Source organism: Cupressus sempervirens, chromosome 3 (assembly GCF_028749045.1).
Source record: "Cupressus sempervirens isolate cs-2001-9-10 chromosome 3, ASM2874904v1, whole genome shotgun sequence".
In the NCBI taxonomy this organism is placed as follows: domain Eukaryota; kingdom Viridiplantae; phylum Streptophyta; class Pinopsida; order Cupressales; family Cupressaceae; genus Cupressus; species Cupressus sempervirens.
Window position 1 is genome coordinate 603256520 of NC_143120.1, and position 27597 is coordinate 603284116.

The 27597-nt window shown below is 38.7% G+C and overlaps 2 protein-coding genes across 7 annotated transcripts in view; both read right to left on the bottom strand.

Annotated features, from left to right (window-relative positions):
* The window catches only part of ATRX (P-loop containing nucleoside triphosphate hydrolases superfamily protein), a 273756-nt gene that overhangs the window by 52012 nt on the left and 194147 nt on the right, over positions 1–27597 (bottom strand). For all 6 annotated transcript variants that reach the window (XM_089821112.1, XM_089821115.1, XM_089821114.1 and 3 more), the window contains one exon: positions 610–813. In XM_089821112.1, the coding sequence (XP_089677238.1) occupies positions 610–813 (204 nt within the window). The remainder of the gene's footprint in view (positions 1–609; positions 814–27597) is intronic.
* LOC149568118 (uncharacterized) lies at positions 24737–26099 on the bottom strand. The gene is made up of 2 exons (XM_089821116.1): positions 25825–26099; positions 24737–25711 (listed from the first exon to the last, which is right to left on the bottom strand). Exons 1-2 carry the CDS (start codon positions 26028–26030, stop codon positions 25351–25353), a joined length of 567 nt encoding a protein of 188 aa, XP_089677242.1. The 5' UTR covers positions 26031–26099; the 3' UTR covers positions 24737–25350.

Consider the following 27597-nt stretch of genomic DNA (forward strand, 5'->3'; position numbering starts at 1 on the left):
GGATGACGATATTGTCAGTCAATTGAAAATGACACATATACACATCTTAATCCATAAAGTTGTTTCTCCTACATACATCGTTTCGGTTTTATAAGAAATTTGTCCTTGGAACCTGACCGGCGTCCCTATGTCCCCTCATCACTAAACTCTATGGAACTATAGCATGTGTCAATCACATAGCAGCACTTACGGAAAAGTTAATGTTCTATATATAATATACACAAGAAATCTCTGCAGGAAATTTTGTTTATTCCAATGGGTGCTTGTAGGATAAACATAAAAAAACAAATAAACTTCATCTAAAGTTTCCTAATTTCAGGGAACATGACCATGGCAATGCATTTATGACATGGAAAATGACTACGTACCAACAGTCGGGGTATAAAACTTTTGGTAACTATGCTTTTAGTATTTGTGGTGCAAAAATACAAACGTAATATAGATGAAAACTCAATGAAGAGAAAAGGCATAATCTGGATATCATTTGACATAATCATGGGCACTAACAGCATTTTCTCACACCCTTTCATAGCCAAAAAACAGTTTAACTTAAGAGTATGCAACAAATTTCTGCAATTAAAAAGTATATAAGCAGCTTGTATACTATACCTCCATACACGGAAAAGAGCCTGAAGATCATGTGTTGGGTTCCAAGAACCATCTACAATAATCACACGGTTAGCTGCTGGAAGGTTTATGCCCAATGATCCAGCTCTTGTTGATATTAAAATACACTGGGCCTTTGTATTTAATGGATCATTAAATTGTTCTACTAGTTTTTGCCTTTGCGCTCCACTTGTGCTTCCATCAAGCCTGCACAATGTTCTTTGTCATTATGATTTTCAAAAAGAAGCATATGATCTTCCTCCTATTTCATAACTCATATTAGAAACAAATTAATGACAAAATATTCAATTCAATAAGAAACGTGAATTACAGTATTATGTTAAAAAGTAATGAAAAGAAATCTATTTAATATGAAATATTGATAGGAAAAGAGCCTTGACAAAAAAAACAGGAAAAAAGAGATCACGTAAAAAGCTATAACAAACAATGTTATATCAAAAAGATAGCCATGAACAATATTCTAGCACAGGTTTACAATAAAAAAATAACAATGCCAAAACTAATTCTACTTAAATGATAATTTTCATCAGCAATATAAATTTTTCTTTTTAACTTTTGCAGAAGCATAAGAATATTAATTTCTAAGCTCGTCAATCTTAATAACAAAAATATTCAAGCTTCAGTGATTAAAATAGGTTCAGGTAAAATTCATTAGATGTTCAATTAATGACAAATGTCAGTGCACACGAAATTGCCAATACTATGCTTATAGTGTGCGTGGAGGTGAACACTCACATACACAAGACCCAACCTACATGAAATAACACATCTATATCATTGTACTGTGTTGCTGGAGATTCAGTACACCCCCCATTACTGTACCCAAAGGTAGCAGGTTTTGATTCTTGGTCATGATCCTTAAGGTATCTGTTTCTAAGTGACTGAAACTCAAGTTTGCTCCAGAGAACTGCCCACAGTGACCATTTTTATTCCTGGACTGTTTCAAGAAAACCTGTTGTGCCCATTCTGTTTCTTGGGCAGATCTGCAAAACCACATGTCAGGTTAAGAAAGACATACCCACAAGAACCCTGACTCTAACCTCACCTACCTTATATCCAAAGCCAATGCAACTGTCTACAAACCCTATAACATAATAGGAAGATAAATCATAGAAATCTCATTTCATTTCTGCAGCACACCCCACTTTTTTGCTGCTAAACCTATCTGAAAGCTCTCGATTATTGTTAAATCTTGTATTCACTTAAAAATTTGGAAAGAAAATGCTTTTTTTTAAGTTAGGTCTTAGTCATCTCCCACATGAATGAGTTTCGATTGCAACTACCAAAAAGTTCACATATACCATTTTGGGAGCAACATATTAAACCTTCTCCTATTCAAGTACAATCATCCTAGAAAATAATAGATAGTATATTCCTTGAAGCCAAACATTGTGTAGTATGATGGGTCATCCTAGAAAATAATAGATAGTATATTCCTTGAAGCCAAACTTTGTGTAGTATGATGGGAACTACAAACATGACCCCAGATAGGGAGAAAATGTCCTGCTCTCTCCCATTTGGCAATGCTATAACTTATTCTGTTGGCACTATTTCTCTACACACCGATTCTCTCCTCCTGGTGCTGGATGCTGGTGTTGATGCTGAGGCGTCTGGAAGTGTGGATGCATTTGGGTTCTCTGTCTCGATGCTCGCAAGAAGCACATCTTGGAAGAACCTGTGGCCAAAAGTCATTCCCACACCAAAAATCACTTAAACATCTATTTTGGCATGTGCTTTATTGTTTTAATTTGGTTAGTGAATCTTGAGTCTGGACTCTTGATTGATCAACATTCAATCATGAACTAAGTTTTGATTTTGTAATTCAAATTGCATTGGAATCTTAAACTTGGTTAATTTACTAATTAGTTATCTCCATATGTATATTTGTCACTTTGTGTTTGTGAAGTTTGAAGTTGGACTATCAATGGTGAAGTATCATGCTACGGAATGGTTTATTTTTATATATTTCTCATTTTTTCTTTGCATATATAAAATTACTCTGTGTGTGTGTGTACGTGTATATATAAACACATCCAAATGGATCCAAAATAAATAAATAAAAGATTTGCACATCCGATTCTAATATCCACATCCGCATCACAATCCACATTGGCAACTTAGCTTACCACATGATTCTTCATTTATAAGTGATAGTCAAAACTATCTAGCCTCTCTTCACCTTTTCACCTACCATCCTCACCTTCTCAAGTGATAATTTTTCTTTCTCATATTATCTCCCAAGCCACAATACTGATTTTGAAATGCAATATCCCTTTTCCTCAAGAATAAAGTTTTATATTCAGTAGTTCTTTTTTTACTTTCATTCATCTAGTCATAGAGGAAGACTTATTCTTCCTTAATACATGAGTGTGGTGCCCCATCACCAAGGGACACCATTTTTTCATATATATATATATTAATATTATTTAATTATTTCTTACATAATTATATATTATAATATAATATTCAATATATTATTATTTAGTACAATATAATATAATTATTATTCATTAAATAATTATTATTTTTAATTATTATAGTATGTAATATAATTATTGCATTGACAATAATCATGTTACATATTATATTATCCCCACCCTTAGAGCTCGGTGTTGGTATGCCTAAGCTACTTCCTTGTTGAGCTCTATCAGGATCGATATTGACCGCCTCTATAGAGGGTAATTTCGTAATGAATTAATTAAGTAGTTGTTAGGTAAACTTTGTGCCAGACGCCACGTCGGTTGGTATTAGTAACCAATCCAAGTGCTATAAGTAGCACTTGATGGGAATAGAAAGGGTATGGTAATATTGATGAGCATCAATAGTGGTATGTAACTTAATTGGTACGATAAAATAAAGATAATTGTCATTCATCTCTTGTTCCAATTATTAGGAGGAATGTGATGGTAGTATTAAATTATATATTAGTATATTGTTGGCAACGTTCTCTACCATATTGGCATCACCAACCTTCCTCCATTTCAATTCTTTGACACTCCTGCTTACCTCCTCCCTTTAGAGCAAGAGTTGAACAGACATGTTAGACTTGATATTTACCTATGTTACCCTAGGTTTCCGAGACAAGGAGACAGGGAGATGAGGAAACAGGTTTCCGAGATGGATTTGTTTTTCTCAAAGCAAGGGACGAGAGGGAATGATAGTTGATACAGCTATATAAAAAATAGAGAAAATCTTTAAAAAAAATAGGGAAAGTTTCAATATTCATATAAAAACATGAATAAAGCATGCTTATATATAGATTATAGAACCTTAACATATAATGTTTCTATTAAATATTTAAACTTTAGAGTTCACATGACAGGGGAAATCAAACAAATTATCAAAACTGAAACATCAATTTTATGGGACAGCCAAGGGAAAGGTTTCCAAAAGTTTTTGAGTTTGAAGAACATCCAGAAAATAGGGAAGGGTCAAATTCTGTTAGAAACACATCTCCAGGTAACATATATTTGCAAATAGTACATCACCACGACCTGGTGCAACCCTAATGGGGCATTATGCCCAAGGATGGTCCTTTATGCTAAGCACTTTGTAAATATTTGGGACAAGATAACTGTTTGCCCTAGCTACTTGTCTCGGTGCTAGTGTCACGCCCTACGCATCTCCTTGGTGTCCTTCAGAGTTGGCTCCCATCGACTTTGGGTCCCGACTAATCACCATATTGATAGAGAGGACTGGGTTTGTCATTTGTGCACCTTCGCTACATTGAGATGGTGACCTACTTCATTTTCCATTGACCTACCTACTACGAGATCAGGGGGAGATTATATTGCTTATTCAAAAAGTGCAGATCCCTAACTAGTTGCATTGGTTATATGGATTAGAAGTGCTTGGTACTTAATCTTCAGAGACTTTGCAGCTCTGTGACCACACCTTGCAGCTCCTATTCCCCTATAGGCAGGCCTCGAATCATCCTATCAATGCCTTCTTCTCACCCTTGTCTCTGGCGCAAGGGTGAAGTGGTTGTTTAGTGCCTCCAACACCAATCACTCCAAATTTGTGAGACCCCACAACATTTACTCCTCCAGCAATTCTCAACAATGGTTCAAAGGTCCTACTTGCCCTAGCTTTTATCCTTTGGTGTTGGATTTCTTTCAGCCAAGGAAGGTTCCCTAGTCCTTGCCTCAAAGTTGATTCCTTTGTTTGTTTCTTTTGCTTCTTCCTTGCTCTTTTTTGGGCACTGTTTGGCGTTCCTATGGTCCGTTGCTTCTTTGGTTGTATGCTTTCAGTCCTTGAGACCCTTTTGGTGGTCTCTTGTTGGACATTACTAAATTTATCTTATCTTATACAAACTCTGGGTTCTCTTGAAGGAGTTTGACCATAGTTACAATAACATCAACACCTTTCAATGTTCTTTGCTTCCCATACTAGAAGATATTGAAATGTGTCAATAAATCTTCGTGAGGGTATAAGGGCCCAACATTAGACAAAATACTCTTTTTGTTGGAATGAGATGTCACTGGGGTTGAGGATGTATTGAAGCATATAAAGGATTCATGGATTGAGATAGGGGTATCGATTTTTTCAAATGGGTCAAAAGATGGAAGAAATCATCTCTTGATCAATGTCATAGCAGTGTCACCTAAAGAGGGGAAATACTTTTGAAAGCTATGGATTGTGAAGGGCAAGTAAAGATGGACAATTTATTAGTAATCATCTCATATCCGCCATTGAGTCAATGGGACAAGAAAATGTTGTCCAAGTCATAACAGATAAAGCAAAAAATGATAGGGATGTTGGTTTGTTGGTTGAAGAGTAATATCAACTTATCATTTGGACACCTTGTGTTGTACCCTTCCTCAATCTTATGGTAGAAGAAATTGGCAATAATTGGGTAGATCAAAGAGGTGTTTGCGGAGACTAAGGGTATCCAAATGTTCAACAACAAACCACCATAAGACTATAAATTTTTAGATTAGGTTTGGAATTATTGAAGGTAAGCGAACTTGAACTGAAGTACTAATTCAATTCAAAACAAATAAAATTAGTAATTTATTTTATTCTATCTAATCCACATAAAATGGGTCATGTAGATGCTTCTAATAGTTAAACCTTTTGTTGTTCTGGCTTTCTTTTCATAATTATATTGTGTAAATTAATTTCTTTTAAAGTGACTATTTAATTGTATTATTTTTGCTCTAATTTCTATTAGATGATTTTGCAACCCACTTTGCATCAAACTTTATCATCTTCAGACATCTTGTAAAAGTATAAATGGCACTTTGCAATATGGTGGTAAGCAATAATTAGTCTATATAGAAGCAAAGCAACACTCAGAGGGGAAAAAATATACAAATAATACTGGATGACTCATGTCGGGAACATTAGGAATATTTTCTTCACTTCATCGAGCTCAATATGAGAATACTTCACTACACTGGCATGGATAGGTCTTGCCATGGAGAGATCTACAATGTCATTGACTCCATGCTTGAGAAGATGAAGAAAGTCATGAATGACAAAGAGAAAAACCCTCAGAAGTCGACCTTCAAACAATTACCAGCAATAGTTGTAGAGCGATGAAACAAGATGATAATGCTAGTCCTAAGAGATCAGACTACTGAGAAGGGGGGCGAATAAATAAACTACTAATTAATAAAATTTTCAACCTTTAAGCCCTATCACAATATTAAATTACTAGCAGCAAATAAAAACTATAAACACATAAGCATATCCACAAGATAATGAAATACTTGACATAGAGATTTGGTCTTGTGGAAACCCAATTTAGGTAAAAACCACATTAGGAATTAGTACCAATGAGTAATGTGCACTCTTCTAAAGCACACCCTGCAAGAAGCTTAACCATGTTAGAGTTTACAAAGGCACTATTAGGTGCCACTAGGTTACGAGATTTATCTCAAACCTTGTCAAGAGCTTTACCCTATTAAGAATATATTCGTTTGAGGACTTAAAAGACTAGCTAAAGCGTCACCATGTTTAAGGATTTAAAATAAAGGACTTGTAAGGATCCACCTAATTAGGCGATTTTGACTGCTACAAATATTAGGGAACAAGTTGAATGGTATGAAAAAATAGCACCCCCTTTGCCTAGTCAAATCCATTGTAATGCACACATTCAATTCACTTTATACTTAGCTACACCATGGCTTGACACATTTACATTCATAGCCTATTCATGACCGACAAACAATTTTTGCCACTTCACCAAATATATATTGTTCATCAATCCCTAGAGCCTCCCACCACCTTAATCTAGCCCTAACACATTTCAATTTGATTTTCAAACATGGAATTCACATACCACACACCTACACACACATCTTGATGTACAAAACAAATTTCCTATACCGAGTTGTCCAACAATTAGTTTTACATTTGAATTCATGAAGAAGAGTAAAACACGTTTTGACCAAATAAACCCTTCTAGAATCTTCAATACACACTTGCATCAATCACTGAAATGCCAAAATCTCAACACTACTCATTAACACACATCACCACATCATGACTTACTCGATCATACTTACCAAAACATCCATATTGGTCATTGGTCCAAGATCTATAATAAGTAGCTCGAGAACATAAAGTCTTTATCCTAAAACCTCTTTTGTAACTATAGTGCCTTCTCAACAATCATCCAAATAAGTTGTGATCATAACCATAGCATCTAGTCACTACTGACCACCTTCTTCTATGCTCGCTCCACGTAACTCATCATCAAATTGACAAATCAATCAAATTGCTTGTGACTAACTATTCTAGCAATTGCATTGTCAAACTTCATTCGATCATAACTTGCACATATCACTACTTCAAGAGTGGCGGTCAATTATATGACATTTAGACAACCCTATGTTTCATAATGATCACTACCACTAAAACCTACTAAACACCTCGTTCATCATACCATACTCAACAACATACCAGGAACATTGGGTCAATGCTTGAAATCAATGATAACACAATAAATGATCATCATGCAATCAAATATGTCCTACCATCACAATATTAGTTATGCCAACAAGCTTCAACTTTGGCATTGATGGTAACACAACAAAATATCTTCTTACCTTCTTAATTAGTTCCAGTACTCAGAATGTCTTTGCTCCTAATCTACATTTATGGTGTCTTTAAGGTTTCTCCCCCTTCCACTGATCTTTTGTCTTCTCGATGTCTTATATCTTCACTTTCTCTCCTCAAAGGTTTCTTGTTCACTATCTCTTCCCTTTCTCTCCCCCTTTGACAACAATGCCAATGTTGTCAACCAAACTAACAAGCCATGTACCTGAAATACTGATTCTTCACCACACTGAATTGCTTTACTACATTGACTACTCCCGCTAAGGACTAGACCAACAACATCAATCCAAACATAAGTTATTCAATCAATGCAATAGACCCATGCAAAATCATCTCTTCTACTCTAATTAAGGAAAAGGAATATGAAGGGCCACCCCCAATAGATCAATTGGCTTATCAATATCAAAATTATCAAAATTTGTCCATTTCATTTTCAATGATACACTCAAAAAAAAACTCAAATCTATAAATTTCTTAGGCCGACAATTATGTTGGTTTGGTAAGATTATAGAGCCAAAGTTGAAAAATAGCACAATTTAGCAAAAAACTAATTTTTCTAGCCTAACTCTTGTCCTCGGAAGAGTGAGTTTCTTAATACAATGAAAACAATATTAATAACATTCATTTGGGTATTAAATCCATAACACAATCTATGCTCGTTGATTGTCCCATGTTCAAGCTCGATACAACTACTTACATAGAAGAGAGACAATTATAGAAACATCCTCGATGTTTGGTGCTTCTTCTAAAGGCCCATATATGGCACTATCTCAGTCTAAATGACCTCAGCACATTAGTTCCTTTGTATCTTGACAATGCCAATGAAGCAATCTTTCGATCTTGTGAGAGGTGTTTACTGTATGGGGTAAATAGATTAATGCATATAGACAAGAATATGGAACAGCAATACTCCTTTTATTATTCGCATATGCCAAAGACATTACATTATGCTTATGATGTTGATTACAAGGATCTGGGAGGGTGTATATATATTTTCCAAAGAACCTTCCCAAAGGGTCGTCAGCTACATAACAAGAACCTTCCCGAAGGGGCTGTCGGCTACACAGTATTTACCGACGACATCATCCCCCCGAAAAAGAAAAGTCGTCTCCGGAAAACACAACAAAACTCAAAAACAACTAATTACATTAATTCATAGATAAAAAACAACATAAACATCATGAACTAGAAGGTTGTGTCTCTAACTATGTAGACCGGCTACGTCGTAGCTGATACACTCATTTCGTCTAGACCTTTAAATCAGCTCTGATCTGTGAGTTCTCCTCCACTACCTCCTTCAGCATCAATGTGACCTCCTGGCATTCAACTTCTTTTTGATCATGTGCTTTCTTTGTTGTTTCCTTCTCCTGTAGCGCTGCTGCAAGTTGTTGATCTGCCTCCTGCTTCCCTTGTGCAATTTCCTCGAGTTGTGCTAACAATGCTGTCCGCTTTGTTTCCCATGCAATCTGCTGGGTGGCAAGTCGGTTGGCCATCTCCTCCCGAGCCTTCTCTGCGACCTCCTGAGCTTCTTGCCCAGCCTCTGCCCATTGTCTCTCTGTGAGCACTAACTCTGCTAGACACTTGCTTCTCTCGGTGATGTCACTGAAGCATGAATGGATATCCTTATCCTTTTCCTCCACTACTGGTATAGGACCTTGCGTTTGTACCCTTCCTTCTACTTTTTGTGGTGTCGCTACACTCTGATCTCCTGCTTCTAGTGATGTGGGGACCTTGACAACCTCACTATTCAACCAAATCGCCTCTAACTGAAGATCCTCTCGCATGGGAGATTGAATGGAAGGACCTCTGGTAATAGGGGCAAGTAGTCATCGCCTCAAATACTCACTCGCCCGACTCGCTGAGCTAATCTGTGTGTCTGCTAGCGCCTAGTGTTCAGCTTCTGGCATGCCCAAATCAGCACCTTGATCTACTGCATCATCCAACAATGTATCGGCTATCGTGATTACTACGTCCATCCCAATCACCTCTAATCAGACCTGCTCCTGTGCCCTTCTCGGACTATCTCCTCCCTTTGTGGTTGTCAACTCTGCTATTGGATGTGGCTAAGGTAGACTTACTGCTACTAACTGAAGTGACCCCTACTCCTGAGGTACGGAGGTCGATTCCTGAACTGCTGGCTGAGGTTGTGTTCCCGTAGTTTGCGTGTCCGTAGGTGTCTCCGCTGGTGATGCTGTCCTCAGGCTTCCCGAAGGTTGGGCAGCCCCTGACTGTGCAACTGATCCTACTACTCCTGCTGCTGTCAATGATATGGGGTTTAGGGTGACTGTGGTCATCACCACTACTTGCCTAAATAGTCTAAAACCTGGAATGTGAACATCTACCATAGTGTGGACATGCGGAACCGAAAAAGATGGTGTAGCTGTTACTGGTGCAACCGTCAACTGCCACGAAAAGTGAAGTGGGGTTGCCAAAATCACCCCAACTTCCTCATCATCTTCCTCCCCATCTTGCTCCACCTCCTCCATTTCCTCTAAATCGTCCTCCTCATAAGATGTATCCTACCGACCACTATCCATGTTTTTGGATTCCTCCACCTCTTGTCGTACCCTCTTCTGGCCAATGCCTTTCTGCCCTCCAAGCGTGTCTAAATGCCTCCACTGCATTATTGGAGGCTCACCAAGTACTGTCGGACTCTATTGGATTTCCATCTTTTCTTTGGGTACAATCCTCGCAATTGCCTCCAAAAAGAATCTAATGGCATAGTGCAACATGTAAAATGTTTTATGCTACAATGTCATAAACTCATCCATGCATGTGGCCAATAGAGAAGCCCAGCCATAAACCCTTCCATTCATGAGTCCATTCATCACACTGACCAGCGGAAAGGAGATGTCTGACATCCTACTGGACCCTATAAGTCTACTCTTTATCACGTCCATGAGACACCTCTAATGGCCTTCTCTGATGTCAGATTTCCGCAACCCTCTTCCACTCAACCTGTCAGTAAGGGCATCTTTCTTCTACTATACCTGATCCTTGCACACTAATTCCACCAGCTTCAACTTTCTCTCCTTGTCCATCTTTCTTGGCTTACTATCAATTTTCTTTCCTCCTTGTGTCGTTCCTGGTATGCCAAATACCTTGGTAAAGTCACTTGGCTGGAATGATGCTACTACATCGTATCCCAAGTACGAAACTGAACTTTTACGAGAGTGCTTGTCATATGCCTCAATCATGATACACAACACCTTCGAAATCTCGGATACAAAAAATTGGCATCCGGATTGCCCACTCTACCTGTGCCTTCCGTATGCTTGCTTTAACGAGGTGGTCATCCGAATTTTCATTCCACCATTTCCTGCATTCCTACGTTCTGCGGTGTTATCTGTACATCCGGCTGGTTCTGCACTTTGGCCCTTTGTTTTCCCTTGTCTTTTCCGGCTAGCTGCACTCCTAAAGGTCATGCTTGTGTATTTTGACTCATAGCTAAATCGTGATCAAGTTTCTTCCTCCAAGCCCTTTTTCCGGCTGACTACATACCTACTATTCCGTTAGGTCAATTACTTTTTTCGTATATCCTGCTCAAAAAATTCCTCTCCCTCCATATGGATCTGTACGGTCTTCCTTTGATGCCTTGAGATTGGCTAGTTCTCCAGTGTTCTAGTATGGCCCTACTGCTTTATTTATCTTTAAGGGTACTGACTACATTGTACGGATGCATTCACTATACGGATGCAACTAATTGCTCCTTCATACGTCATACGGCCGTACGGCCTCCTCTTTGCTTGTTGGTGTCAAGGATTTACACGTGTAGTAGGTATGTTGAAGGTGATTCTCCAATGCCCTAAAACGTGCAGTGATTTCTTCAAAATTTTGATCTTTCCACGAATCCAAGTCTCCTATTGATTCCAAATCCGCCCAAAAATCCTCTATGTTCACAAATCTTCACTAACTCCAAACAAAGTTCCTACAAACCCTTGGTCCACATTTTTATTGACTTGTCCTAATAGCCTCGACATAGAATTTGCAATACTCTACAATTTTGGCAAGGATTTGACCTCCCACATTGAGCAAAGGTACAACAATTTCCATGCACATATCCCCAATCATTTGCTTGTATACTTTGCAGAGCAGCAGCGACAACAAGGAGAAAAGAAGAACCCGACCCTTTTCTTTTTGTTTTGGAATGTTCTAACTACCTTGAAACCCCCGGCTCTATATTGGTTGACTATCTTGTTGAACACGTACGGTCATCATGCTTGTGCTACCGTACTTGATGGGTTTTATATTGCCGTACAGTGTCTGCCTCGAGAACTTCATATGCCATAAGGTTTCTACCTAGAGGATTTTATATTGCCATACAGTGTTTGCTTCAGGAGGGCTAGATGTTTCTGTACGGTAGGGGCACTTAACACCGTACAGTGGTCGCGGCCTGGGTTAGCCGTACGGAAAAAGTGAGCATGATGTCGTACGGTGAAATGGACTCACAGTGTCGTACAATGGAAGCATGCTGCCGTACAACACTTTAATTTTTCTCTTCTTTTTTTTCCAACAATCTATTTCTCCCTCCGAGTTTCGTCATTCTCTGACGTTGAGGGGATTGTTCCAGCATGGTACATCTTTGCTTCGAACCATTGACTGCCTTTGGTATTTCTTGTCCGTTTGATGTCCACAACTTTATTGCTCCATTGTCGGCTTCTTCCCGTATTTGGTACAGTCCGACCCATTTGACTTTAAACTTGCCTAGATTGATTTCGTTCCGCCCATCATATTTCAACAACAACTGTCCCAGTTGGACCTTGTTCAATTTCAGGTGTTTATCATGCCATGCTTTGCACCTATTCTACGTCACCTCCATAGCCCATTGTGCTAACAGTCGCTTCTCCTCAAGTTTGTTCAGATTATGCAACCTTTCCTTCAGGCTTTCCATGTCGCCCAACTTGTTCTCCAGTACAATCCTCAGACTTGGTATCATAAATTATGCTAGTACCACCACCTCCTATCCAAACATCAACTGAAATGGCGTATATCTCGTTGTCACCTTGTATGTTGTACGGTATGCCCAAAGAGCTGATGGTAACTTTTCTTCCCAATCTTCTCCCTCTACTGCACAAGATTTATAAATCACTCCAACCAGGATCTTGTTTGTTGTTTTTGCTTGTTCGTTGGCTCTTGGATAGTATGGGCTCAACAATGAATGATACATCTTAAATTCAGTAGTGAGCAGTCTGATAACATAGTTAATGAAGTGTCCTCCCCTATCACTTGTCAACTGCAATGGAATCCCGTACCTAGTAATAATTTACTCATATATAAACCTCACTGTGCTTATTGCCGAGTTATCTGGTAGTGCGCATGCCTCCACCCACTTGGTTAGATACTCCGTCGCTATGATAATGTATAGGCACTTTCTAGTTTTGCTCACCTTCAGAGGTCCAATGAAGTCCAACACCCATCTTTCAAACAGTTCCTGCACGTGCAAGGGATTCAAGAGCATGAAGTCCCTTTTTAATGGTTTCCCAACTCACTGACGTGTCGCATGCAACGACCCACTCCATGGCATTGTTGTGTATAGTTGGCCACCATAGTCCTACCAAGAGTACCTTCGACGTAGTTGTGTGGTCCCATGTGTCCTGTCGATCCTTCATGCACTTCCTTTAGTACCTTTGGTATTTCCTCCAACACACACCGCCGCAGAATGTGATCCAGCCCCATTTTGTACAGTAATCCATTAATCAATTGAAATGTACGGCTCCTTAATATCAATTTCCATCTTTCATTCTATGGCATCTCCCTTGGTGGCTGTCCCGTGGAAAGGTACTCCCCAATACTCGTGTACCATTTTGGCAGTACTACAATTTGAAATAACTATGCATTAGGAAAGTCATCATTCACGCCGTCGTCCGCTAGTTCACCTGTTTTAATTCACGATAGATGGTCTGCACTAACATGTTTCTTCCCAGCCCATACAATGATCTTGAAGGTGAACTACAACAAAGTAGCCACCAGCTGATTCTTCCTTGGATGACAGGTTTATTCACCAAGTACAACAAAGCCCGATGGTCTACATAGAACACGAACGGTGTTGCCAGCAAGTAATGCTGGAACTTTTGCACTATGTAGATCATTCCTAATGCCTCCCGTTCTATTATAATGTAATTTTTCTCTACCTTAGATAGTAGTCGACTCGCAATATACACCGGGTGATCTAGCCCGTGGTTCCCTGTCTATGCCAGAGTTGCTCCTATTGCATAGTTGGATGCTTTGACATAAACATGAAATTCCTTGTTCCAATCCGGGTATGCTAAGATAGGTGTTGTGGCCAATCGTACCTTTAACCCTTCAAATGACTCATCCTATTCTTTCTCCCATTTGAACGGTTCCCTTTTGCATGTTAACCTGTCCAATGGGTATGATACTTTGGTAAAAATTTTGATGAATCTTCTATAATAGCTTGTGTCCCAGAAATGACTTTACCTCCATTACATTTGTAGATGGCTGCATTTCCATTATCACTCTGACTTTGTCTAGATCTGTTTTCAATCCCTCCTTACAGATTGTATGCCCCAACAATCTTCCCTGCGAAACCATGAATCTGCATTTCTTTGGATTTAAAGCTAGTTGTGCCCTTCGACATCTTTCCATGCATTCGTCCAACACCGCCAAATGTTTGTCTTCAGTGCTGAATACGAACTAGTCATCTAGGAATGCTTTGAAATTTTCAACGGACATTTTTTCGAATATGTGCAGTATGATTCTTTGGAACATCGTCGGTGCATTGCACAAGCCGAATGGCATCCGGTTGTATGCGTACACCCTGTCTTCTACCACAAATGTCGTTTTGAGCTCGTCCTCTTCTGCTATGCAAATTTAATTATATATCGAGAACCCGTCCATAGATGAATGAATCTCATGTCCAGCTACCTCCTCCAATATATTGTTTGTGAATGGTATCGATAAGGGGTCCTTGATCGTTACAGCATTGAGACATCTGAAATCGACACATATCCTGATTTGGGTGGTATCTTTCTTCAGGGATATAACTATGGGTGATATCCATTCACTTGTTTGAACCTTAAAGATAATACTTGCCTCTAGCATTTGGTTGATTTCTTCCGTAACCCGTGCCACGTAATTCTTATTCATCCTGTAAGGTCGCTTCCGTACAGGCATTGCACCTTCGACCAATGAGATGCAGTGAACACACAGCTCCGGCGGGACTCCTTTCAAATCCTTATATGTCCAAGCGAATACATCTTTGTATTCCAAGAATATTTTAAATGTTGCTCCTTTTAGTACTGGATCCCAATTATCCCCCACCAATATGTTTTTTGGTTCAGCCTCATCTCCCAAATTCATAGTTTGCACTGTGGCTTCATTATATTTGATTGGCTTCCCTTCACCGAATACATGTGCAAGTGTTTCATCTAGCCGTGCATCCCCTTCTTTTACTTCCGTGAACACTTTTGGAAATCCATCTCCACTATGTCCTTCCTCTATCATGAGTATGTTGCAACTCCGGAATAGCTCGTAATTCTCCATCTGCCAGTGAAATAATCCATTCACCGAATCCAAATCATCGTTCGTCGATCTTCCTTCCAACCTTAGGACACCTTTCGGATCTAGTTCCATTTGCTGCTTGCCTTCATCCTCGTTTTCGAAATTAGATGAGAGAGCTTCCTCACCCAACATTTGCATGTGTAGATCAATAATGAATTTTCGCCCTTTGCTTTCCAGTGATAGTGTATTCTTCTTCCAGTCATGCTTGACATTTGCTTGCACGAGCCATCCACGGCCCAGAATGGCATCATATCCTCTCCTCTTCAACGGGATGACAACGAAATCGAGTAGGAATGGCTATGTTCCAATAGTTACTAGTTGTGACATTAGGACGCTGAGAGGTTTAATGCTGTGTTGGTCCTTCGACAATAATTGGAAGGTAGGTGGCCACAACTTCGGTTGTCCCAACTTCTTCCAGGTATCTTCTGGTAACATTTTCACACCTGATCCTCCGTCCACGATTGTGTCTATCAGAATAGTTCCCAAAATTCCCATCTCGACGACTGTCAGATGCCATCTAGATGTGAGGGCTAGCAGCATTGAGTCCTCTGTACTTGCTCCACTTTCCTTTTCCCTTCCATATTCTCCTAGTGGTTTGGCAATTGGAGCAATGTTTGTGAGTGTTAATCGAAGTTGGGGCATTGTGAGCAGAAGATCATCTATTTTGACTAGTACTTCAGTTTTTAGTATCTGTCGTACGATGTTTTGTTCTGCACAATTCCTTGTTGAGGCACCGATAGTGTCCTTCCATTGTGATTTCTCTGCCTATGTTGCTTTCTCAATTTGCGCCCGCGTTTCTTCCAATCTCTTTTTTCCTTCGGTCGGGTCAAGGTATAGTTTTGCTTGTTTCCATGTGATTGCCAGAACCTCCTCATCTGTCCCAATGGTGATCAAATTGACTCCTGATTTCGGGCACTTGGCATCTTCATGATCTCCTAGATTGCACCATCTGCATAACAACTTTGGTGTATTCGTTGATGTGCAGTTTCATGCAAAGTGGCCCCACAAATTGCATGCTCGACATTGAACCATTGGGCAGTTGTTCGCATCGTACTGAATTCGGCTACAGCTCCCATTATTATTGTTGGAATTGTTGTTGTTGTTTTGATGTCTTCTATTATTTTTGTACCCTCCCAACATGGCACCCTCATTGCCAGTGTTTCCACTCCCTCCGGACCCAAAAGCCTCCTGTGTCAGGAGCACTTGTTGAGGTCCTCTCGTTTTCATATTGAAGGGGCATTCTTTTATGGAATGTCCCATAATTTGGCAGATCTCACAGAACTTGTTCTTTGGATAGGATCCCTTCGTGTGACCTTTCGTCTTGCATTCGGTGCACCATAACTCGTTTCCATTCGTCTCTTTCTGTATATTTTTAAATTCCTTCATCATTTGGATCATAGTTGGCATAATCACCGAATAATCGGCGAGTTTCTACTGATCGCCGAGTTTTTGGGACTGGCGAGTTTTTCTCAAATTTAATCGCAAGAAAAAATCGCTGAGTTTTTGTGAAAAATCGCCGAGTTTTTGCAAAAAATCGGCGAATTTTTCAGAAAAACTCTTTTTTTTTTTTTTTTTTTTTTTTAATTTTTTTTTTAATTTAAATTTTTTTTTTTTTTTTGTTAGAAACAAAAGACAAAAAGCCTATATATATTATGTAAGATAGAGAGTTACAATATGCTAGTAGAGCTAGGAAGAGGAAAATGTGATTGTAATGATGTTTTTACTTCTAGTTTGACACAAATTATTTACTATTATGCTTCCCGCCATCAGCATTCAGCATGAGAATGTGATTTTGTACCCACTATGCATTTATATATATCTAAACTCCTGCTTCTTTCTTTTGTGTTCTCTATAATGAACTCATTAGATGCATCTTCTCATTGAAATTTGCAAAAAAATGTATTTTGAATTAAATTTTAGCGGTTTTTTTAGGTTCCCGAGTTTTCTCGAGTTTTTTTTTAAAATGGCCAAGTTTTTCCCGATTAAACTTTTGGGGGGCTCGGCGAGTTTTTGGATTTGGCGAGTTTTCCAACTATGATTTGGATCATATCCTTCTGGAGAGCTCGGACCTTCTTGTTGTCCTTTTCATCATCACTGCTATCTTTTTCCACAGACGCGTCATCTAAGTCAGATGAGCTACTTTTCTTCTTTTTTTTTTTTTTGTTCACTCTCTAAGTCCATCGCCTGATTATATGCTTTGGTGTATGATGATGGCAGCACAATCTTCATTTTCTTTCTTAACTCCAAGCGTAGTCCCTCAATGAACCATCACTTTTTCAGCCCATTTGTCAACTTACTTTCCATTTTATTTATTAATTTTTTGAGCTTTCTGGCATATACACGGACAATTTTATTTTTCCTTTGCTTTGTGGTGTAGATTTCTGCTACAATTTCATTGTCGTCGCGCAACAATTGAAACTCGATGATAAACTCTTTTTTAATGTCTGCCCATGCAGTTAATTTTTGGGGATCCATGTCGACAAACCAATCAACTGCTACACCCCTTAGGGTTGCTAGAAATTGTCACACCCATTCATCTCTGTCAATTATGCCATTCGCCATTCAAATTGTTTCGCATGTCTTACAGTGTCTGATTGGATCAATCGTTCCATCACCATCAAACTTTGGCAACTTTTCCTTTGGTCTTGCCATTGTTACTTGAATTTGTGTACGGGCATTGTTCAGTACTGCTCCACCAGCAACGTTCGGCACTACAACACCAACGTTGTTCTACACTCTGACACCGGTGCTCTGTATCCCAGCGGTTTGCACTCTGACACTGGTGCTCTATATCCTAGCAGTTTGTACTCCGACACCGGCGCTCTGTATCCCGATAGTTTGTACTCCGACACCGGCGCTTTGTCTCCTGGCGATTTGCACTCGAACACCAGCGTTGTTTTGGACAGTTGCGTTCTTTGGTGAAGAAGGATCTTGTCAAGCGAAGTTGTCCGTTCCGGAAGTGTATCGCAAACGAAGAGTTCACACTCGTGCTCCCTCAGCACTCCAAATCGTGTGAGTTAATTCCCTTCCATCTAGATTCTCTTCCCTCAACGTATATAGGTTCAAAAATTCCTCCCTTGCTTCTTCCACCAAATCCAACCGCTGTCAAGTCTCTTCCAACAATTTCTCGGTGCTTCGGTGTCTGTTGACAATCTGTTGAAACCTCCGTGTGCGCTCGACCTATTGTGCCAAAATTAAATTTTCTTGTGCGGTGTGTATTCCATCTTTTCCCTTTATCTTATTTCTACCCTTGTTAAGCTGATTTGGCATTAGTCTTCATTCCTCTGCCCTTGTTCCAGTTCCATTGGGCAATGGCACCAAATGTTTACCGTATGGGGTAAATAGATTAATGCATACAGACAAGAATATGGAATAGCAGTACTCCTTTTATTATTCACATATGCCAAAGAGATTACATTATGCTTATGATGTTGATTACAAGGATCTCGGAGGATGTATATATACTTTTCGAAGAACCTTCCTGAAGGGTCATCGGCTACATAACAAGAACCTTCCCGAATGCTTCCCTGGCTTGTTCGATTGTTGGCTTCAATGTTTCCCTTTTTCTCCTGCTACATAACTTATCCCTGTCACATATGGTATTTGACAAATGATAGTGAAATCCCTGACCATACTTAAGCTAGAGTCTCCCCTCTTACCTGTTACTAATGCTATTGTCATACCTTAATCGAATATATAGCTCCGCTCACCTTCTTCTTCATTCCGAAAACACTTATGTATTCATTCTTATTTTTTATTCTTCCTGCATATCCCTACTACATTCTTGTTTCCTACTCTAGCTACTAGTCCCAACTATGTCTTTCCGTATGACAACTCGGTAACTCCTCCAGTGCCTGGTCAAATTTGTCTTGTTGAGAAAGACTAAAGTTACATCTCCATGAACCCTTCACAGCATTAACACTAAGTTTACTCCTCTCCTATTCCTAGTAGATGTTTTTTCTACCATTCGACTTATTTCTGGGATTGTGTGGACTTCCAACCTAACTCTCGAAAACCCTGTTATCTCTGTGTTCTATCCAATGACTAAGCAATTTTCTCTAATACATCTACCAACTATCCTGAGCATATCTTTCAATACCGAAGATAACAAGTAATTCTCTAGCAAGACCCTGTCACACATAGGAGTCGAACTAATACATTCAATTTGTCTGATTGATATTTTGTTCTACCATATTCTCCCCTTGTACGCTAGCATTGCTTGGCTAGATATAATTAGGAACTCTCTACTATGGTAATGTACAAGACCTTTCATAGTGCCGACCACGTAACCATTTTTTTTCGTTATGCTCCTCTCTTTTACTATATATATATATATATATATAATTTTAATCTTAACTCTTAAGGATGCTTCGTGTAAATACATATACGTTAGTATTTCAATTTATTAAATGAAAAAAAAAGAGGTAAAAGCATTTTTAAAATGTCTTGTAAAATCTATGAGATTAGGGGACAACATTAAAGTCCTCCCTCCCCAATAGTTGCTTGTCCTCAAGCAATTTCAAAGTTGGGTGTGACCAAACCTGCTCATTTTCCCAAGTTGCATCTTCCATTGGAAAATCCTTCCATTTCACCGAGTACTACTTGATCCCATGCTTCTTGAGAGTCCTCTCTCTTGTCTCAAGAATTACCTCCAGAATTAAGATCAATTTGCTTCATAGAGCAGGGGTAGAATTGTTGATGGAATTACATTATATCCTAGTGCCTTCTTGAGCCTGGATACATGAAAAGCATTGTGTACCTTGCTGCTTGCAAGAAGCTCCAGCTCATATGCTACTTCGCTAACCATCCTAACATCTTGATAAGGTTTGTAGAACACTAGCTTGAGTTTCTCAGCTCCACTCTTCTTGAGGGTAGACTGTCTATAAGGTTGCAACCTTAAGTATACCAAATCATTAATTCCAAATTGCCTCTCTACCATGTGCTAATCTACAGATTGTTTTCCGCTGGTTTTGAGTTCGTTGGATGTTCTCTTTCAATGATTTTACTATGTCTTGGCTTTGCTGCAATAAATCTGCAACCTTGGGTTTTCTACTTTTTTCAAAACCATTTCTAACAAACTCGGTAGTTCATAGCCATAGAGAACCTTTTGAAGGGACATCTTGGTGGACATATGATAAGAAGAGTTATAGCAATCCTCACTCATGTGCAACCACTTCACCCATGCTTTCCGTTGTCCTGAAACAAAATTCCTTAAATATCCTTCCAACCACTTGTTAACAATTTCACTTTGACCATTTGTTTGTGGATGATAACTAGTGTTGGGAGTGAACTCAATTCCACATATCTTGAACAATTCTTACTCATAAGCTTCCGATCCCTGTCACTGCCTAAGTTATGGGGCAGCCCATGAAGCCTGAAGATTTCTTTATAAAATAGACCTGCTACTTGTACTTTTGTATACGTAGCTGAAATGGCGATAAAATGTACAAATTTGGTTAGTCTATCAATCACAAGATGGATACAATTTCTTCCTTGGACACCAAATAATCCCCTTATGAAATCCATTGAAACAAATTCCCATTTTTAATTGGTTATGGGCAAGGGTTGCAGCAAACCAGCTGGGAATGTGTTTTTGTGTTTGTTTTGTTGGTATATTGGGCATTTTTGTACAAACTTCTGAGCTTCAAGCTTAATCCCTTTCCAACAAAATCTTTCCTTATCTGCTTATAGGTCTTAAAGAAACCAAAGTGACCAGCCATGGGTGCATTATGAAATGATTTCAAAGCTTCCAATTTGAATTTAGAATTCGGTATGAAGAAAATCATATCCATGTAAAGTATGAGATCTTGCACCTTATAGCTGTCATCATGAGTCTTACTTTCAAGGAGGTTTGAAGCTCAAGCATCTTTTGCATATTCAGCTGTAATCTTTTCCTTCAATTCAGCAATCACCTCCATAACTGAACATATATTTGGCCTCCTTGACAAGATATCCACCACAACATTCTTTTTTCCCTTGACATGAACAATATCAAAATCATAAGTTTGTAGTTTATTCACCCATTTTTGTTGCCTCTCACTCAAATCTTGCTGGTTCAAGAAGTATTCGAGACTATAGTGATCAGTCTTAACTATAAACTTTCTCCCAACAAGGTATTGCCAAAATTTAGAAAGGGAATGCATTATCGCTAACATCTCTTTGTCATAATTTGAATAATTCTTGTCAGCACCTCTTAACTTCCTACTTACAACTGCAATAGGATGTTTATTTTGTGTGAGGACAGCACCTATCCCTTCACCTGATGCATCACATTCCAGTTCAAATGGCTTCATGAAATCAGGTATTGCCAACATGGGACATGAACTCACTGGACCCTTGAACTGACCAAAACATTTTTGCACCTCATTGGAATGTGCAAAAGCTCCATTTTTAGTCAAATCGGTTAATGGGGCAGCCACCTGTGAAAATCCTTTGAAAAACCTTCTATAAAATCCGCATAAACCAACAAAACTTTTATGTCAATGATCAATTGGTTGGGGGAGGGCAATCCATGATTGCCTTTATTTTTTCAAGATCAACACTTACTCCTTTGGAACTAAAGATGTAATCAAGGTACAACAATTTCATTAACCCAAATTCACACTTAGACTCAGCAAACAGAAATTTGTTCTCAAATATACTAAACACTTCTAAATGTTTCAAGTGCTCTTCCCATTTTTTACTATATATCAAAATGTCATCAAAAAAATATCAAGACAAACTTATGGAGTTGCTTAACGAAGATCCAGTTCATGCAAGATTAGATGGTGGTTGGTGCATTAGTCATCCCTAAAGGCATGACTAGGAACTCGTAGTGCCCATAATGGCATCAAAAGGTTATCTTCTCCACATGCTTCTCTCATACCTTCATTTGGTCCTATCCGGATCAAAGTCAATCTTCAAGAAGAAATAACTTCCATGCAATCCATCTATTAGCTCATCAATGCAAGGTATGGGATACCTATCCTTAATCGCCCTCCTATTCAAGGCTCTATAATCAATGTACATGCGCATAGTGCCATCTTTCTTCTTCACCAAAACCACAAAATAACGTAAAAGAGTCTTGCTTGGTCATATGTGTCCAATTTTTGATAGCTCTTTGATAGCCTTCTCGATTTCATCTTTATGCCTTCTCAAATGTCTGTAGGGAGTGGTTATGACCGATTTAGCACCTTCCTCCTATTCTATTATGTGTTCAATACCCCTATCCGTTCGATACCATGTGGTATGTGACTAAAGACTTTACTGTACTTATCCAACAACACTTTAATTTCAGGCTGGAAGCTCCTGTTTTGTTGTTCTGAATCCGTTGGTATGAAGCCCAACTCTACTGCCCACTCCACTTGATTGTGTCTCATTATTTGTTTCATTCTTTTGAATGACACTATTTTTGGACCACTACTTGTCATGCCCCTACGAAGAAACTTTTTCCCTTCAACTTCAAATTTTATTTCCATCGTTTGCAAATTCATTCTAAATTCACCAAGTGAGCGTAGCCATTGGATGCCAAGTACTACATCAGTATCTCCAATACTAACAACAACAAAAATTAGCCTTCAATTTATACTCAACTAGTTGAATGCATAAGTTTGATATCTTACATGTACGTGTGATTGTGAACCCATCAACAACCATTACTCTAAATCCTTCACATTCTTCAGTCTTTGAACCCCATTGTGCTACAATCCCTTCATCTATGTAAATTGTGTGTTGCACTTGTATCTATTAATGTGATTATTCGCTGCCCACACAACACACCCCTAACTCTGAATTAACCAATTTTCTGCAGGCTGATTAATTGTGGCATGCAACTCTTCCTTCCATGTCCTCCTTCTGACTCATCTGATGTGGAACCTTATTCACTCGATCTTTCTTCGGTCCATTATCCTGAATTTTATGAACTTGATTCAGGGGCTGTAAAATACTCTAATTTTTTTTTCTTTGGCCTTCAATGCACACATATGAGTTGGTCCCATGGTTCTGCACATTGGAAATAAAGTTTCTTCTTTTTGAGGTCATTTCAATGCTCATTATCCAATCTGGTCTGTGACTTCTTGGACTGATCAGAATCCTTATGTGAGTGGTTTTTTTTGTCTGTCTCCATCTCATGATGGAGATTCCTTGGAAAGTACTTACTCCTTGAAGTTGATCCTTCCATTTTCCTTGCTCTTTTGATGGCATCTTGCAAGCTAGTTGCATGCAAAGCCTTAACCCAACACTCAAAGACTCCATTATTCCATCTATGAAAAGCACCACTCTCCTCTCTTAAGTAGCAGTTACTGAAACTGAGAGACTTGGGAAATCTAAAATGATGTTTTGTACAAGATTGTTTCTTTCATTTTTTGTGAAGGCCATTAGAACACCTTCCTAGCTTTCAAATTACAAGTAGTGAGCTATGTACAAAACATACTTTAGTTATATCCTAAACATTCTATGTAATGCACTATATTCACAATATTTAGTATCAAAAGCAGATTACAAATAGAAAATAATCTAACTTAAGAATACCTAAGCTTTCTCAACCTTCAGAAATCTCAAGTTCTCCACCTATGTCCAGCCATCTTAAGAACATCGACCAAAAGGTGTAAGCTATGGGACAAAAGTGGATGATCAACCAAGAAGTAAGGTGATGTCTCCGAAGAGAACAGTCAACACAAAGAGGCATTTAACTTACTTTTAGGACTCTAATTCAGTTACTTTAGTCTTGTATTGGATGGTTTTCAAAGAAATCTACCCACTTGCTTATTCCTTGTCCACCAAAGGAAAATTTGATATTTGTTGAACCAGTAAGACAGAAGTTGAACTTGCCACTAACAACCTGCAAGGATATTTGCTTTTACATAGAGACTTGAAATCCAATGATCATTTTATATCTCCTTATCAATCTGCCCCATACATCTCATCCAAATAAAATTTGACCTTAAACGTGGAATATGAATGCTACAGAAACATGAATGATGCAGCTCATGCATTATTGATTTGGAAATAAAATCTTGAAGAACAAAAGTAAAAACCTTATATAGGACAATATGCTCGTTAGTGATAAGTTGCACAACTGGTTTTACATCTGCATCTAATTTGCTTGATTGAACGCTTCAATTGGGCTATTATCTATGTTCCCCCAAGTTTCCGGTACGGGGATGGCGGGGGATGGCAGGATGGGTTTCTGGGATGGCAAATTTTTTTGGTGATTTTTGGGACGAGGGGGGACAGCAAACGAGGACGGCTATATATATATAGGGAAATTTTAAAATATACATTGAAATTTGTAAATATACATGTCATTCATATGAAACTAAGCACAAAGCATGTCATTTAAAAATTATAGAACGATAACATACAACATTTGAATGCCATCTACGAAATAATATCCGATTTTACTATTTTAGTACCCAATTGTCAAATTGCATATCAATACAATATTAGAGAACATTGAACAATGAACATTAAGTTATTAACAATTGTCAATATCATAAGACTCATAATGATAAGCAGGATAAATCTGAGAATCAAACTCAAAATATGCCCAAAGCTATAGGCCCAAAGGGTAGAGGGCTGCCATAAAGTAATAAGTATCATATTATCAATGTATCATAATCATGTTCATGTTCAATATAAAAAGAAAAACATAGAAAATGAAACAGACTGCTACTCTTATTCTGCCTCTACTACCATGGCATCAAAATTAGAGTCCTCCTCACTGTCATCCTCCACAGGAAGTGTAATCTCATCTAATGGAACCCCAACCAGTCCTGGTGCTGTGTCATCCTCATCTATCTGGGCCACATCCTCAGGCTCAACATCCCATCGCAAAACTGGTGTCTGTCTATACTTTGGAGTATGACGATCGGCAAGTCGAAGAGCATGATGCATTGTCACTAGCTTCTCTGCTCTTTTAGAGGTAAGTGCATTCCTCTTGATAGAGTGGATATATGAATACGTGGACCAATTCCTCTCTACAGCTGAGGAACTAGCAACCTATAAAAGGAGGCGACTGGCAAGTATCTTTAACTCAGGTGTATCTCTCCCATGCCAGGTCCACCATCCAATAGAATGTCGCTGTGCCAAAACAACTCTATCCAACCTTGCTTGTGGCTTACCCAAGTTTGGGCCACGAAGGTTGGTGAAGTCAAGGAACTATGCACGAAGAGTAGAGGCATCTTGGGCTGAATACATCTTATCAATTGCTCTTGTGAAGCCATCCAAAACCTCAGGATCATCACATGGGAGGCCCCTTCCACCCAACTGTGCATACCATTTGGGATTTAGAGCAAAGGTTGCCATATGAAGCAGGGTATTCATCATGTTCCACCTCCGTGTCACAATAGGCCTAATATGCTCCTCATAAAAGCCCAATGTAGGATCCTTTGCCGCAACAATTCTCTTCATCTTACCCAACATGTTGTCAATAGTCTCATAGATCTCTCCCAAACTAGGTGCATCAGTATTAGCATATCTAATGACATCAACAATGGGTGTTGTGACAGAGCAAATATATCTGCAAGATCAAGATGTCAACAAAAATAAAAATCAGAATTAGAATTTTAAGATTATTAGTAGGAAAATCAGCAAGCAAAAGACTAATAGTAAATTTAAAAATCAACAACTTACTTCATTGTGGACCACCAATTCTCATTAAGGATCCTTTGCCTCACCGCTTTTCCTTCAGAGGACTTAGAATGAAACCATCGTCCCCACTCTAAATTCACCACCATCAATTGAAGGGCCTCATACACCTCAATCATCCTCTCCATCAAGATGAAATATGTGCAATACCTATAGCAACAATTAAAAATTAAAAATTTAAACTTGAACATTAATGATTAGAATTTAAAGCTAAAAGCATCACATCTGATGTAAGTAAACTTATAAATAATTTTTTTAAATAACTTAAAGTTAAAACAAACTAAAAGTAAACTATAATTATAATTGACATACCTTGTCTCGGCTGGTTTGAGGAACTCCTTCTTAGAGAAGGACCTGAATAGAGCAAGTGAAGTGTGATGGTTGCAAATAAACATTTGCACTTCTCTAGCTTCTAGCACCGCTTGCTTCACCCATTCAATCTTCCCTGTGTCCTTCAATGCATTGTTCAAAGAATGAACACAACAAGGGGTCCAAAATATGTGCCTATAAGCACCCTCTATCATCAAACTAGCTGATTTGCACATAGGTGCAGAATCTGTGATAACCTATACAACATTAGAGGGCCCAATCTCCTCTATGGCATCTCGCAAAATGGTGAACTGAAATTCTCCATCATTCTTCTTTCCTGAGCAATCTATGGCTCTCAAAAAATAAGAACCAGCACGGGATGTGACAATGATATTGATGAGTGGCCGATGTCTAACATCGGTCCACCCATCCATCACAATAGAGCAACCTGTCCTAACCCAAGTGCGTCTCATATCCTCAAATAACAAAGCAACCTTTGAGTACTCTTCATCTAAGATAGTGGTTCGTAGCTTATGCTCACTGGAGGGTACAAATGAGAAATTCATGCTCAAAATATCTTTCAACATTTGTTTATAATAAGTGGAACAAGCTGCATTATATGGGATACCATTAGCAACAAAGAATCTACTAATGGATGCCTCACACTTCTCCTTTGCTTGTGCATTTAACATACTTTCCACTAAGCCCTTCTCACCACTACTCATCTTTCTCTTCCCTCTAGACCCAATAGGGCTGCCACTAGTACCAATGGTGGATGAAATATGCTTAGATGATTGTGAAGGAATGGATGGTGATGTCACTGTCAAATTTTGCGCCTCCATTTCAGCCTCTAAGTGCAATCTTTGACGTTCTAATTTTTGTTCATCAGTTAGGTTAGGACAAGCTTTGACTCCTTGGCATGAAACACCTAAAAAATGTGACTTCACTCTTGTATAGCTGCCCCTAAAATCATCAAAACAAATATGACAATCCCACACCCTAGTCCCTCCCGAATTCTTTTTATCTTTTGGCCGAGGTGTGACATATCGGAGAAGAGGTTTTTTCCTATTGAAATGACCCTTTGCAAAATTCTTCATAATGGCAGAGGGGCATTTAAACAAATCAGCTTTAGGATCGGGTTTTTGCCTAGTGTCACTATTAGCAACATCAACCTCTACATTTTCTTCTTCACTACTACTACTTGTACTCCCACTGCTGCTCATTGTGTTTAAATATGCAATTGAATAGATATATGAGCTAAAACAATGAAAAATAAAAATAAAAATAAAAATCAGACTTTGCAAGCTGCAAATTTATTAAAAAAATGATAGATGGAAGCACAAAGAGTTTTATACTTACTTGGTGGACAAAATAGAAGATCAAACCCTTGTTCAAGCTCTTGGAAGCAAAAAGATTACCTCCTCTACTTGCAAATTGAAAACTCCAACC